A 16,266-nucleotide genomic window follows, 5' to 3' on the forward strand; every position below is an offset into this window, starting at 1 on the left:
TCTTGATTTGCATTTCTTAGCAAAAATATTAAATATAATTTTTATTTTTTAAAAATTTGTTTTATACAATGCTCCTTGTTATCAGAAATCGTGATGAAAAAAAATCTTAATTATGATTTTGTTCTTTTAATATGTCATAATCATGTTCTATTATTCTTTTTCCATCATCATTATCATTATTTCCACCACCGTCACCACTATCACCACCACCACCATCATCATCATCATTATCATCATCATCATTATCATAATCATCATCATCATCTTCATTTATCATTATTGTTTTTTTTTTCTTGATTACATATCATAGCAAGTGTTGGCTTGTTAGATTTTTTCTTCTCTTTTTTATATTGTACTTGATACTTTAATAAGTTGTCATTATCCATTCTGCTCATAATATGATTATATAGTTAATATATGTTTCAGTTTGTCATATTTTTCTAGCATTTTTTGCTTACAATAGCAATCCATCTTCTGCTACTAATTTTATGCTAAATGATAATTTCCTGATTTATTGTCAATATATATATATTCGTTATATCTATGTAATATTATATTGTTATGTAGAAGAAAAATAAATCAAATAAAATCAAATATGTCAGGGCCATGATGTAAACTTTGCAAAGTAATCTTATTATCTTCATTTGATATATTTTGAATCCATATAATTAAATGCAGAAAATGAATAAATGAATGGGTTGATTTAGTGATATCCAATCAATACATAAATGAATGAAAACATGAAAAAAGGATGAAAAAGTTAATACAAATGATGATATGAACAAACAAATGATTAGTGAATGAATGAATGATACAAAACTTTGCAATTCAATAATTAGTATTCTATGAAGGTAATACATTGTACTGATATTAAGATTTTGAAGGGATCATATCTTGCAGCTTGTTATAAAAAATTATATTGCTCCTTTAGGTTGAAGGAAAGATCATAAGAGGAAATCAGTTGCCAGCTTGCGTCTTGGAGAAGGTTCGCGAGTGTCCTGGGATCATGAAGGCAACAGTCAACCAAGAGGGCACCCTAACAGTGGTCCATGATCCGGGAAGAAAGAGCATGAAGAAATATGTGATGGATCTCATTACCAAGCTGGGCTATGGGTCAGAAGGAAGCATAGGTAAAGTATCCATGGGTAATCATATAATCAAGTATCTCTGTCAAAATGCGGAGTTCCTACCATAAAAGCACATCCATGTCTCCTATCTTTTATACATGTAGACTGAGGAAGACTCTTCAGACTGATTTGTTCATTTAGTTTTCTGCTAAAACCATAAAATGCAATTAATAAAACTAGCTAAATACAAGAACTTTTGATCCAGAATAGGTTGGGCAAGGTTGAGTTTGGGAGATTAACAGAAAGAGAGAGAGAGAGAAAAAAGGAGGGAGAGAGTGATGGAGAGAATGAGAGGATGGAAGAAGGGATGGGGGGGGGGAATACATGAAGTAAATGCGATAAATACATAAAGATGAAGATTTATTTAAATAAATATTCATGGCGAATTGCACCTACTACATTTCAAGCTGGCATGTCAAGACAGAGCAGAAGAAAACATGAGAAAGGATCGACCGAGGAGCTACAGCTTTTGCTTGGTAAATTCATTTAATTAAATATCACTGTCAACGTCAGTTCATTTGTCTATTCTACCTGATAGAATTACAATCCAGATTTTCGTTGATTTTGTCTCCAAGTCATGTCACATCATCTCAGGGTGCTACACAACTTTTTAGAAGCACTTGCCTAGTCTGGCAAGTAAATTTTTAAATAGTTGGAATTTACTTGCCCAAAAATCTATTTCGCTTGCCCGAAAAAAAAGTTTTACCTCTTCAAAAGAAAGTTTTGCGGTTTTGTAAGCCATTGACCTTTTTCTCTCTTTTGGCATGAACTGATCTACTTTGTTATTGCATTTCTTCTTCCGAAGTGATTTTGTCTTGCCTGCCATGACCAAAATTAGGGTCAATGTATCACACCGACCCCAATTTTGGTTATTCTACTGTGAGAATTTTGCTTGCCCAATTTGGGCAAGTAGTTTTGGTCTTGACTCCAAAACACTTGCCTGACTCTTACGTTTACTTGCCCCGGGCAATCGGGCAAGTGCTTATGTAGCACCCTGCATCTTTTGTCCCGATATAAGTGATAGTACACATACAGTATCATTCAGTGTCTGACATGGTGTCATATTGGAATCATGTAGATGTTTTCCAAGTGGTGTTTTTGGTTACTAAATTTTCTTCTTATTTTATTTTTTCTTCATGTTTTCATGTTTTGTCTTCAGTATTGGGTTATGGTGTTTTTGGATTGTATTTCTTTATTTGTATTTATTTATCTTTTTTAATCGTGACTCTTATGTGTCAATTATGTTTTGTACAGTGTCAAGTTATCACTTTTTCTTTTACCCATTGTGATAAGTGGCATGTTGGTTGTTTGGTTGTATTTGTGGTTCAAATGTAGTCTAGATTTCATTCATGATTTTGTGCATTTTTTTTTCTTGAGGACATACATGTGAATGTTTGAAAATGCATAATTTACAATTGAGGGAAAATGAAGCAACCAGGCTAATTTTGATTTTTAGGATTTCTACACTTTTGATGGAATTTGTTACAAACTTGTGGGGGGGGGGGTTCCCCTGCCACACTTTAGAGCAAAGTCTTTAAGAGGGGGGGGGGGGGGTGGCTATAAACCCATGAATTTTTCTCAGTATTTGTGAAGTAATCACATGCATGTAGATAGTGACCTGAAAAGGGCTTAATATGAAGAGTTTCGTTAAAAAAATCTACATTGACTCGTAGTGTTGATTCTGTAAATTGGGTTTTTAACCACTTTCCCCATCCACAGTTGTTTTATTTTATGATATTACTATCATCTACTACTACTACTACTACTACTACTACTACTACTACTACTACTACTACTACTACTACTACTACTACTACTACTACTACTACTACTACAACTACCACCACCACCACCACCACCGCCACTACTACTACTACTACTACTACTACTACTACTACTACTACTACTACAGATGAAGAGGAAAATGTACATGATTACAAATTCGTCAAAACAAACAGATGAAACAAGGCACAAAGTCCAGGTTTTGATATTCAGTTTTTAATGATTATGATGTGTGGAGAATATAGCAATGATTTTCCTGTTTGGATGATTTCAATATGATTTTTCATGTTTGGATGAGTTAAATGATTTTTCATGTTTGGATGATTTCAATGAACATTAAATTAATCTGCTGCAATTTCACAGTGTTTGGAAAACAGACCAAAGGCTCTGTTTCTTTTTTTTCTGTCCCCTGAATTGACAATGAGTTTGTTCAGCGGAAATTCCAGGATTTTATGAAGACGAAAAAGGAGGGGGGGGGGGGATCACTGACACAAACTCATAAGCTTATACTGCTCCACCAATAAATTGACATAGGTAAATAAACGATAAGGGTAATTATTTCAAATGGGATGGGGAGAGGGGGAAAGGATTCTCAGAAAAAGTCAAGGCATAATTACAATTTTAGCTGGGGGGGGGGATGTGAACATGCTCCCTGTATCCCCTGGATTTGACATGAAAGAAAACGGGGATTCTGAAAAAATCTGAAGCTATTTAATAGTCTGATCTTGTCGTGGTTTTATCAATCCATTTAGAGAATTGATTTTAGAGTGATGTGTTTGCTGGATGATACAACTTGATGTCTGCAGAGTCAAATTTGACTCCAAGAGGTGTCATCTGGGACTTAAGTCAGTTTGATTCAAAGCCTGGATGGAATTTACTTCCTTCTGGTGCAGTAGAACTGAGTTAGATTTGACTCTGTTAAGAGTTAGATTTGACTCTGTAAAAAAATGACAATGAAAAGTGAAATTTTGTACTTTTATTTTGTGTGTCCTTAAACAAAATTCCTTGGAACTATTCCCCCCATCAAGTAAAGAAAATAATATGAAGAAACATATACGTGAGAAAAGGACCAGCTGTGCCATTTACAAAGACTAGTTTACTGGATTGAAATGTGTAGAAAGAGCAAACAATGAAACACAATGAGAGAGCTTTTGGACTTGTTTGTTCAAAGGAATCAGTGGTGCATTGGACTCTGGATCAGTTATTAAGGCACAATGCACATGTAAGCCTTCCTGGAGTGAGTGGAGAGAACGAGCTATTAATTTGAAAAACGTGCCTCTATAGCTGCAGCACTTAAACATAGGACAAAACTAATAAAGGAATACTGGATTTTAAGTGTTTTTTGTTGTTGATGGTATCCACTTCTACATTGGATGTGTGTGAAATACAGAATGATGTGAATATTTTGGCTTCAAGTATTACCTGATGTGAGCTGAGAGTTATTAAGCTGTGGAATTTAAAATTCTGGTTTTGCCTTTCATTTCTCATGAATAAGGAAGGAAGACAGGAAACCTTGCCTAAGTTACATTCTGTTTTTAGAATGTCAGCCTTCCATATTTTAACAATGTGCAGCATTTTATTCAAACTAGGCCAAGTCCTTCATAACTAGACCAGGTCCTTGGGTTGACACATGATTCTTATTTTTGAGTCTGTAGCTACTGCATACTGAGACTATCTTCATGCTAAAAGGTCCAAACTTGGTCCATTAAACTAGATCATTCGAGTTGATACATGGCTATTCACATTGGGTCTTCATGGTCTAGGTGAAGTCCAGTAGATCATTCCTTCATTCAGAAAATCCAGAACAAGTACTTCATAGCTAGATCAAAATCTCCTTACGCTTTATTAATAAATCCATAATTGTCTCCGTTGTAATATTTCCTACATAGTATGACAAATATTGCAGCTAGTTGGTCTCGACCATGGTTTGTATGAACACAACTGAGCTTCGAAGTCCGATTGTGGCCATTTATAAACGTTAACAGAATACGATGACAGTTTGTGGATTATTTGAAACTTGAAAAAGATGCCCTTGCATCGGCAAGCCTGTACACCGGAGAACGTTTTAAAGAAAGACAAAATGAAAAAGAATACTCAGGGATATGTGACACTAGTTGATGTCAATATCAATGGTAAGCTGTCTCAATTTTTTTAAATCCATTTTTGCAATCTCTTTTCAAAAATATGTTCTTAGCATTTAACATGTACCAGTGGTATTTATGCTTTAATAATGGCATGTCATTTTACGTAGTACCTGTATCAGGGGCCGTGGAAGTGGGGGGGGGGGGGGGGCTTCAGCCCCACTTTTTTCCAAAATCATGTACAAAAACGTAAAAATGAATGATTGTGATTTTTTGCATGGGCAGCCCCCCCCACTTTGAAAACCGTTCCGCGGCCCTTCTATATTATTTTTCATGCTTGAAATTCAGTTTATAGCTTGTAGAAAACGGATTCATTTATATGATGCAAACTGATATTGCAGATCATAGAACCATACCTTTTGGCATTTTTGTTAAAGCATGACTATAAGCTTCCAAAGGTTCAATATATTGGGACTTATATTAGACTGTCACCCTAACCTTCCTAATATTACGTAAAGTGTTTAGTGACTGTTAATATCAATGTCCATTGATTGATCCATCTGAAAACTTATATTCAACAGTTGATCACATTTAGCAATGGTTTTTTGTATTTCAATTGAGAAGTGGTTTAAAAAAAAACAGAGTTTATTGCGATTAATACCCCTTTCATATTGCGCTTTTCACCAGCGAACTTCACCGGCGAAGTTCGCCAGCAAAGGGGAAAGTGTCCAGTATGAAAAGTACACAGGAGAACTTCACCGGTGAAACTTTTCACCGGTGAAACAGCCAGTATGAAAGCAAACCGGTGAACTTCTCCTCGTTTAATGACGTCAGAGGTCAATTTTTTTTTTCTCTCCCAAAGTCCCCTGTACCGAGATTCCACGCGCGATAAGTTGCAAGCTCAGCTGAATGCTATGGCCAAGTAGATACCTTGGAACATATATTTTTTTACTAACAATATTTATTTAAAAGCACTTTTTACATTTATAAAATGCGCTAAAATATAAAAACAAGGTGGTATTGTTTATTTTTCTCGTAATACTTCCAAAATATGTTGTAATTAATTTTTTGATACCTTTTTGTAAAAGGTAAGAAGTAATGTTTACAATTTTCTTTCGTTTTGTTCTGCAATCGCCCGTTGACTTTCGCCGGGGAAGAAATGTCAGTGCGAAAGGGTACATTCTTTTCTTCGCCGGTGAAGTGAGGAATGCGAGGCGGAGAAGTTCGCCGGTGAAAAATGAAAAGGGCAATATGAAAGGGGTATTAATATCTTTATTCTTTCCTCCATATCTTCATCATAAGATATGATGTTTTTGGGTGTGGAAGAGATACAACATGGCAACTCAACTAGTTTAAAATAGCAAAGCTAATGGTCATTACCGAAAATTAGCACCTTTTTTTTAACTTGCTCTACTGTCAGGTAAGGGGAATCGTACATGTATACATTGTAAGTCCCATTCATTGTAGTCTGCAAATTCAGACCACTTTTGACAAACCATAGGAATAATGCACCTGGGAGTAGGGTTTGATTGCCCTGATTTTCTTTAAAAGTGGAAACAAGTTAATAGATTTACTGAATGTGGGAAGAACACAGAGTTCACAGAATGTCACAGAAAACATGATTTTTGACTTCCAAAATTTGGATTTTGAAAAATACATTGGAAATGCATGAAAATCGTATTAGCATATATCATTATGCATCGGAGGAAGCTATGGAAGGTCTGCCAATCATAGTTGTTCACAGTGATCACCAAACTTTCCTGCATTGACAGCTGCAGTGCACGTGTAGGCCTACAGTTAAATGGGAATGAAGAATTATTTCTCACTATCTCGCTCAGATTTTTCACGAAATATTTAGGCCCTACAATTACAGTATATGCTCTGTACATATCACAAAAGAACAGGGAATTGGAAGTTTATAACACTGAGAAGTGATGTGTATGGAATTTGCATAATTTTTAGAAAAATGAATACTTGAGTCTTTACCTTTAATCTGTGGTTTCAGAATACATGGAACTCTCACAGAAGGTAAGGTGAGAATAACACTTTGATAACAGAAACCAAGGTGGTGTTTAGGGCAGGTTCAGGCTTTTGATTGGGTGAAACTTTATTCTTCTCAAGTTCATAGGTTAACTCTGGGAAAAACAGAATCCATTGGCACTACTTTCCCTCTCTCATCTCCTCTTTCTTTAGTTGGTCCTGGAAAGCTTTCAATCACCTCTTTCAAAGAAGTTCTCAGTCAGTGTGTTTGCAGGGGCTTGCAGGGAGAATCAAACATTCATTTGATTTTGGGGCAGTTGAGCGAAAAAAAAAATGACCTCAGATGGTGCCTATTCGTATGGATTTTGGATGTATTTTTATGAGGTGAACTTTAGGTGAAATAGAGAATTCTGTGTTGAGAACTGACATTTGACAAGTTTGAGGTTTTTAATTTAGCTGGACATTGATCATTCCTGCAATGCAATGGATGCTGGAATATTATGAGTAAATGAGCAACTGAAAGGCCTATTAGACCGAAAGCTTCAGTCTCTGAATATTGGTTGTTCCGCTGAACTACAGTACGTTAGCACTGTACTACTCGCCAATGGGATGATAGTAAAATGTCAGAAATTGTTAAATAAATCTCCAGAAACGACAGTTATTCCTATCTACTGATGGCTAGTGTATATTGACAATTCGCGAAGGTCAAAATTCTATTTTAATTTGTATGGCGAGAACTTTATAAGTTCTATTGTTTCTACACAAGAAAAACATCTTACAAAGCTGGAATTATGACTTTCAGTGTTGTGAGTAGAGCAGTTAGAGCTGCTTTTAGACGATGACGCGTTCATATTAATAAAAACTGGGAACAAAAATGTTAGTGACAATAGCCCTGGAACCAATTTTTCATCTTATATTGCTGATATTGTGAGATTGAATGCTTGGGAAGAAAACTTTTTGAGCAAGTTCTGTGAGATGGTGACTCTTTCATAATAAAGAAGATGCTTGAATAAACTTGTACTTGGAAATGTTAGAAAGCACTCTGTTTATGTTTTAAATATATATATTAAGAAAAAAAAGCACTCTTTATCTTTCCAGAATTGTCTAAAGAATTATTTTTGAATAGAGCTTTTGTGCAGTCCATGGCATTGTCTACAAATCTCTTGTGAGTTTCATGTTTGTTCCCCATTTGCTGGAGGAATAGGCCTACCATGTATTGAGGGTCAGCATGAAGAAAGCTAGAAAAGGATATGTTCAACTTGGTGGAATCAATCGTAAGTTCGACTAAAAGAAGAGGGTTTGAATTAATTTGAATGATAGGCTTTGTTTCCTTTTGACATATTGACTGAGTTATATTCAATCTGGACTCATATAATAAGTTTGTAAAAGATGGTAACTAATGTATATGCTCATGGTGTAGAAAATTCCTTGAATTGATGGATGAATAATTGTTTTTAAATGTCAGATTAATTTTAATCAAAATTCAAAGGAAATGAAAGAAAGAGAAAGAGTAAAAGTAGGAATAAAGCAGTAGGCGCATATAAAAGCCAGTGAATCTATGGGTATCAAAATACTGTGGAGGTTAAGAATAACAATGACTTGTTTTTGTATTTATATGTTTTATTGGGTCCACACTGACCAAAAATAAACAAAAATAGCAAATCAAACATAATTAAAATATTTACAAGTGATCATAACATCATTAGGGAAAAAACAATAATAATAAAAAGAATAAATAAGAAAAAATAAATAATAAAGAAAAAAAGAGCGGAAAGAAATGCAATGGCACAGACGTGATATCTTATACAATTTTGATGGCAATTATTTGTATGCATATGTACAGGGTAAACATGATACATATAATGATACATGTAAAGTGACAAAAATTAGAATTCAAACTTCCATTTCTTAAAATGAGCCGTGAGTTTATGTCTTTTTTTGGCCACACAATATTCAATATTCAATAACAATGACTTGTTTGCACAATCACATTTGTGACAGGGTTATCAAGGTTTAACATCTCAGATTATGGGGGGGGGGGGGGGTCATGCCACTCACCTATATTTTCAAACAATCTTACCTGTAAATGGTGTCTTGTTTGGTTTTTCTCCCTCATTCTTTCTTTCTCAGTTTTATATCAAGTGTACTGCAACTCCCTCAAGTAAGCCCCCAATCAAGAAATTGTCCACACAGAAATCTAGACCTACTGTATTGTGTGAAATAAAAATATATGAACACAAAATTTATGATGTTTCTATTTTCAGGAATTTCTTAGTAATTCATTTGTTGCTAAATTTTGGCTGCCGGGGTTGGCAGATTTGATTTTTTTTTAACATTTAACTTTGAAAATGAAAAATCCATATTTGTATGTATTGTAGGTCTCCAATGTTTAAACAAGTTATCCTGTCCATACTCCGAATTCTGCCACTTTCTGCACTAATCTTAAGGGATGTTTATTTTATGAACAATTAAAACAGCAACAAAAAGTATTCTTTAAAACTAATAAAAGGTCAGCTACACTAAACACACTATTGTCAAGATTGATAACAAACCAGGGTCCCATTTCATAAAAACTTTTTATAATCAAAGAATGCATAATTTCTGTAAGAAATTTAATATCAGCCAATCAGCTTTAATGATATCAGCAGTTTTTAGCTGTTATTGCAAATTAGTTATTATAACAAGTTTTATGAAACAGGGCCCTGTTGTTCCAAAGCTGAGAGCAAAAGGAAGCAATTGGGAAATACCTATTTAACCCAAAATTATGATTCTTTGGAAGTGATTGCACCTCCGATTTCCTTCCGACCAAACTGCAGCTAACCTTTAATAGGCCAAAGTCATGGAATTTCCTCTGTTGAAGATATATACTATAGCATGACTTATCCAAAGAAAAATAATATTGGAATCCTGGAATTGATATCTGACACATTATATCTCAAAGTTGAGTTTATCTGAGTGACTTATTAAAGCCGGGGGGAGGGGGTGTCACAAAAAAACTCCAAAATATGTGGAAATAGGGGTCTTTTTCACGGGGAGGCATGGAGTGATTTTTGCGGATCGATGCTGTCCACTCTTCAATGGCAGTGATCCTCCCTTCCCCCAAGAATTAATGTCTTGCTTTAAGATGGTCCTTAGTCAGTGGCGTACCTAGGATTTTCCACAGGGGGAGCAAAACCGTCCGCCAAAAAATTTGACGAGCAAAAAAATAAACAAATAAAAAAAAAGGTTGTCAATCGCAAATAATAAAGGTTTTCGTACCAGAAAAAAAAAGAAAAAAAAAAGGTCTCAAGCTCATCAGGGGGGCAATAAAGGTCTTCAAGCTCGTGAGGGGGGGGGGGGCAAAAAGGGTCTTTCAAGCTCGTCAAGGGGGGGGGGCAGGGATACGACCTTTGCATGGTTTGTGGCTCGTCAGGGGGGGGGGAAGACTGCTCCCTCTGCCCCCCGTAGGTACGCTAGTTTCCTTAGTCAATATAATTTTATCATTCTTTATGTTTAAACACTGATGATTAATCTTAGTTTCTTTGTTTTGGGACACACTGTATAATTATTGTCTGAAACGGAGGTGGAATAGAAAAGACTAATATACAAACTGACACATGAATGTGCACTGTGGACTTTAATCTGAAGATTCTGAATATATTTCGATTTAGAATTTCAAAGAGAGCATTCAATGTTTCACAATTGGGAATCTTCCTTGTTTACAGGTTGATGGCTGAAAAAAGGAATGAGATAGAGGAAGAATGATCAATCTCTGAGGGTGAAATACGTGTTGGAAAGTTATGGGTTTAACATGATGATAATTAATGTATGGAATATACTAAGTCAAATACTTGCTCTAGAAGGTAGTAGTATAACATATGGTACTGAAAAGATGGAATAGTATAAAAGATCTGGAAATCATAGGGAAATTATGCCAAAGATGTTTGATGGCAGCAAACTGATCAAAACTGATTAAACACAAAACACAAAATTATTTTTGATGTATCTTCTGATTTTTTCTGTCATTCAGACATTTCAGGTTTTTTTCCTAGATTTATATTTGTAAGATCTGAAAGGATATATGAAATCAAATACTTTGGGATTTGAAAATCTTTAGGATGCAATATCAACCCCAAATTTAATTTGTCCCTTATTACAGTCAATCTGGATTAATTTTTATTTTGTGCAATTATAAGTATACTGATTACACTGTAGCTGTGAATGAGGACATTTATTAAGGTCCTTTCAAAAACTATGTGCTCTTAATATTTTGATACATGTTTTTGTTTTAAGAAAATGTACATATGTTTATGTCCCCTTTTACTTTATTTAAAGTTTGTTGAAAATTCCCCATTTCACCAATATATTGAACACTTCACAGGAATATGCACTATTTCACTCTATGGGATTTGTCATCATTGTTTTATTGCATGGTATTAGGCTTGAATCCCCACTTCCAGATTCACCATTTTAAAATGAATTTAAAATCATCATCATTTACAGTACGGTTTGCATGTTACAGTTCTACAATGCGTCTGTATTTTAAATTAAGATTCACACTTATAATCGTTCAAATTGTATAATCTTTTCATTTGGGTAAGATGGTTCAATAATGAAAATATTTAGGTTTGTTTAGTTTTATCTTATTTTTGTATTGCCTCCCTTTTTTTTTTTGGGGGGGGGTCAATTCATTTTTTTCTATGAATAATATTAGAAATGTGTACATGCTATAAGTACGGGAGACCGGGGTTAGTTGGAACATGGGGTAAGTTGAAACATTGTAATTTTCTTTGACGCCTATAAAATAAATTTATGCAATACTGCCCTTAATTTATTGCAATAATAATTCAACACTGTTGTTGAGAAACGTAAGTACAGAATCATATGTAGGTATGTTATGAACATCTATAAACATTAAAACCTTGGAAACATACATGTATTCAGTTCAAAATCATTATATTAAAAGTTTTTTTTTAAATATACCAAGTAATAACATGGTAAAAAATATAGACGGAAATAGACAGAGACAACCAACGAGGAACTTGATATCCAGTTTCCTTGTGTGTTTTTTCTGTAAAAAAGGTTGTAATTTCTTTTGAATTTTAATTTTTGAAAGTTGAATTTTAAACTATTAAATGGAATGTATTGTTAATTGAATTAAAAGAATATGATGTGTTTTTTTATTGTGCAACTAACTGTATTATTTTTAAAGGCTTTTGCCCATATCGCAATGCCAAAAGAATAATTAAAGCTGCAATTTATACAACTTTTTGATTTCTTGTCATCATTGTAGATCCTTCAGAGCCAGCTGACAACACCCATCTACCAAAAGCAACCAGCGATTGCATACAGAGTTACCACAACCCCAGGGGTGGGGGTCCCAATGACCACCCCTCCACCAGCCCTGCCCTCCCCAAACAGAAACCCACCTCTGAAAACCAGGATGAGATAGAGGCCCTGATAATATCCGGGGAGGATGCCCCGTCCTCCTGCTGTGCGGAGGAGGATTCGGTTAAGAACAGGGATGTCGTGATCGAGATGAAGCCACGGCTGGGTTCTTCCTGGGTGAAGGATGCTGGGAAGGCTGAAGTCGGTAGATGTGTGATAACAGTCATAGGGATGACCTGTGCCTCCTGTGTGAATACAATAGAAAAGACACTCATCAAGCAAAGGGGTGAGTAGTATGAATATGTGGTTTCAAACTGCCTCGATCATAAGAATCTCTGTTAAATTACGAGAACTTTTTAGGCCAGAAAAAATTATTCCTGCATTCACACCGCCCCGAAACATATCCTTCAGGATGAGTTCCAGTATGGTCTGATAAGCAAGCGAGTCATGAGATTCAGAATCACTAGCTCAGCAGTCACCCAAGGCGCCCGTGCCCAAAAGTTCCTGTAAATTGCTTTCACATTGCCAAAATACCTGTGACCTTGGAAAAATCCCTGCGAAAGTTCTCATAATTGTGACAAGTACCTACTATTTAGTGAGTATTTTCTTTCGGAGAGATTACGCGTAATTTGCTTTCACATTGCCGATATTACCTGGTATTTTCTGATAGGGGTAAAAAAATACCTGGAACAGACGAACTTCGAGGCAGTCTGAAACCACCTTCTGTAAAATATCAATTTTTGAAGCAACTTCAGTGCACGACACTGGCACTGGTCAGACGGATCCAGACCAGAAGAAAATTGCTGTCTGGCCAATAATTTTTGAAAAATAACCAGATTTACTGGTCATGTCGGACCAGTAAAAATGTATCAAACTGATAGAAATTATATTTTATTTGTTTTTGTAAATTATCAAAGTGACTTTGGCATCTCAAATAATGGCTCTCATGAATATGTTGTTAGCGTACTTTTTTTTTTTTGGGGGGGGACAATAAGCAATGAAAGATAGAGCAAAATAAACTCAGGTCTTTTTTTATGTTTTTCTTTATTTTGGGGACCAGTAAATTTTAAGTTTGGACCTGTAAAAAATTGGATGTCTACTGGTCTGACATGAACAGGTTGGACCAGTAGAAAAAAGGGTTAGTGCGGAGCCCTGCTAACTTAATGAAAAAAGGTATGCATTTGATTAAAAAAATGCTGGTATGATGATGTCCCCGAATAAAAGTGTATTCCTGAATAATCAGTACATAATATACATATTGGTCCATATTCCAAACTCCGGTTTTAACTTAAATCATAGTCTAAATTTAAAATTTAACTATGGGTAGACAATTGTGAAGTATATCTATTGTACATGTAGATGATCAATTTATCCTCACATTCGGCTCTCCATTTATTGCAAACCTTAACATTCTTCTCCTCAATTCAAACATGAATAAGATCCTATAAGATCACGAGAAGCATACACTGCCCCACTTTGGCAAAAGGAAGCAAATGACACATCAGTCAAATTTGAGTTATTGTTGTTTCTGAAACACCCTTTGTATGTTGCACATTCAGGCAAAATAAGGGGGTGAAATGATCGTTGTATGGAAAGATATTGCAGAAAATATGCTGTTTAATTGCATTGACTTCTATGTAAATGACAAACACACATTGCTCATTTACATCAAATGATACTTTTGTAACTTGCTTCCTTTTGCCAAAGCAAGGCAGCACAGTGTTAACAAATAATCTGAGACTTTTAGCATCCCATAATTTTTGCGCAGACTTGGACTATATGGTCTAAGTTAAATTGGAGTTCAGATTATGGGCCATTATGCCTGGTTATTAATCTTTGATTATCCACTATCTGCAGGAAGCTGTGTGCTTTTAATGCTCTTTTTTAATACCAGTTAGGCAATGCCATAAAACTTTATATCTGACCCCCTATATTGGGAATGTTCCTGAAATGATTTTACTCTGATGCTCTCAATTTTTCATGGATCGAGCAGTTGTTGAATTGAAATAAGAATGAAAAAAATGGATGGTTGGCAGAGACTCCAACCCTAAACACCTTCTGATCTGGAGAGTCTCCCGCCTGGATCCCCTAGCAAACTGGAGACTCTAATTTGATGTTTTTTGCGCACATCACGAGCGCGAATTCCCTTGCGGCGGGGGTCCTGCATGGGCCCACTCATTTTTTTCTTCAGAAATCCAATTTTGTTATAGATTTTGACATATTAAAAAATGATAATATCACATTTCACCCTCGCAACTTTTTTTCCCGCCCCCCTCCACCCATCTGTATGACTTAGGAGGGTACCAAAACAATTAATGAATTAATCATATATTTTGGCTTGATAAAACTTAAATAATTATGTCATTATTCATGCATGCATATAAAATTGATAAGCCTTTACACAATCATACGTTTTTTTGATACCTTTATCCATATCAACCAGTGAAGACATACTACCTCACGGCATGAAAATTGACATTTCCATCCATCTTGTCTCAATACTTGATGATCTTTGGAGTAAGATTGCTCCAAACGCCATAGCGGGGCTCGCCAATGGGCGAGATGGCGCGCAGTGTTGACGCTATACTTAAATCTTAACTTGAATATCGGCTTGGATATGAAAATTTAATTCCGGTTTTTAAAAAGGTGTTTGGGCGGGAGAAAGATCATTTAAAGCGGGAGAAAATACATCTTATAAGGAAGACACAGGGCCTGGGTGGGAGTTATAAAATCTCAAGCGGGAGAATGGGAGAATTTGCGAAAAAGAGCTTTCAGCAGGAGATCTCCCGCCAAAAGTGGGAGTGTTGGAGTCTCTGGGTTGGATGTACAAAAAGGTTTATTGCATTGCTATCTCCTCAACCTTTGGTCACCTTGAATAACTGGTCCTTCGTGAACAGAAAGCCAGGGTAAAACCCTTAGAAAGTTATTCTAATGATGCATGATTTAATTCAGAAATGTGACATTGAATTTATGAGAATTTTTCAAAAAGGTATGCTAAGGATGTTAATATATATTTTGAAGAATGTTGAGAACAACATCATACAAACTCCTGTTATCAGCTTTATTTAATGAATGGCAAAGGTGACGTATGGCATGTTCATTGCATCACTCTTATTTTATTGCCACTTGGTTTCACATGAAGAGGAGTTTATTGAACTAATATATACACCGTGTAAGTAAAGTAAAAAAATTGACACCTCACTAATCCTCAATTTAAGGAAAATAAGTCATGAACACATAATTCTTAGCGCGAGCTAAAAATCTTTGATATTTTATGTCCTTAGAACTGAAGATTAAGAGCAGTTTTTATAATTATGAACAAAGATAAGTATCCAACTAAACAATGCGAGCGCGAAGCGCGAGCCGAAATTTTGTCATATAACAACGTGAAAAGTGACTCAATTCGGACTGTTTTTAGTGATTATTTGAGAGGATAAAAGTATCACCAAATAAATAATGAGAGTGTGAAGCGCGAGCTCAAAATTTCTGATATTCCGACCTGAAAAAAATGGAACAGTCTAAGCGCGTTTTTATTTAAATAAACAAGCTGTGCGTCTCAAACAATTAAATGCGAGCGCGAAGCATGAGCTTAATTTTTTGATATACTGACATGATAAAGGAGCATTTTGACAAATTTTGGTAAGAATTTTCAAAGAGCATAGGTATCTCACAAATTAAACAATGCGAGCGCGCAGCGCGAGCCGAACATTTTGATACACATGAACAATTTGTGTAAATCAAACAAAATAATAAATGCTTGATGTGCTAGATAATTGTTTGCAAATTGATATCAGAACTGGATATATTGTATATATATTGGTTATATTATTAGTGTCATTTAACCCTCTTGAATGGGATTCATTACACAGGCAATGCGAGCGCAAAGCGCGAGCGAAAATTTTTATATAAAGTCTATTTTCCAATTCTTC

General features: G+C 35.3%; 1 protein-coding gene across 4 annotated transcripts in view; it reads left to right on the forward strand.

The window, feature by feature from the left end:
* LOC121408207 (copper-transporting ATPase 1-like) overlaps window positions 1–16,266 on the forward strand; it is a 55,492-nt gene that overhangs the window by 4,783 nt on the left and 34,443 nt on the right. Inside the window, exons 3-5 of one of the 4 annotated variants that reach the window (XM_041599588.1) lie at window positions 932–1,130; window positions 1,535–1,603; window positions 12,243–12,623. In XM_041599588.1, the coding sequence (XP_041455522.1) occupies window positions 932–1,130; window positions 1,535–1,603; window positions 12,243–12,623 (649 nt within the window). Of the gene's footprint in view, window positions 1–931; window positions 1,131–1,534; window positions 1,604–4,240; window positions 5,042–8,148; window positions 8,245–12,242; window positions 12,624–16,266 lie in introns of those variants that run through there. The other 3 variants (XM_041599589.1, XM_041599591.1, XM_041599592.1) reach the window with 3 other exon arrangements.

This window comes from Lytechinus variegatus, chromosome 2, assembly GCF_018143015.1.
Source record: "Lytechinus variegatus isolate NC3 chromosome 2, Lvar_3.0, whole genome shotgun sequence".
NCBI lineage: Eukaryota > Metazoa > Echinodermata > Echinoidea > Temnopleuroida > Toxopneustidae > Lytechinus > Lytechinus variegatus.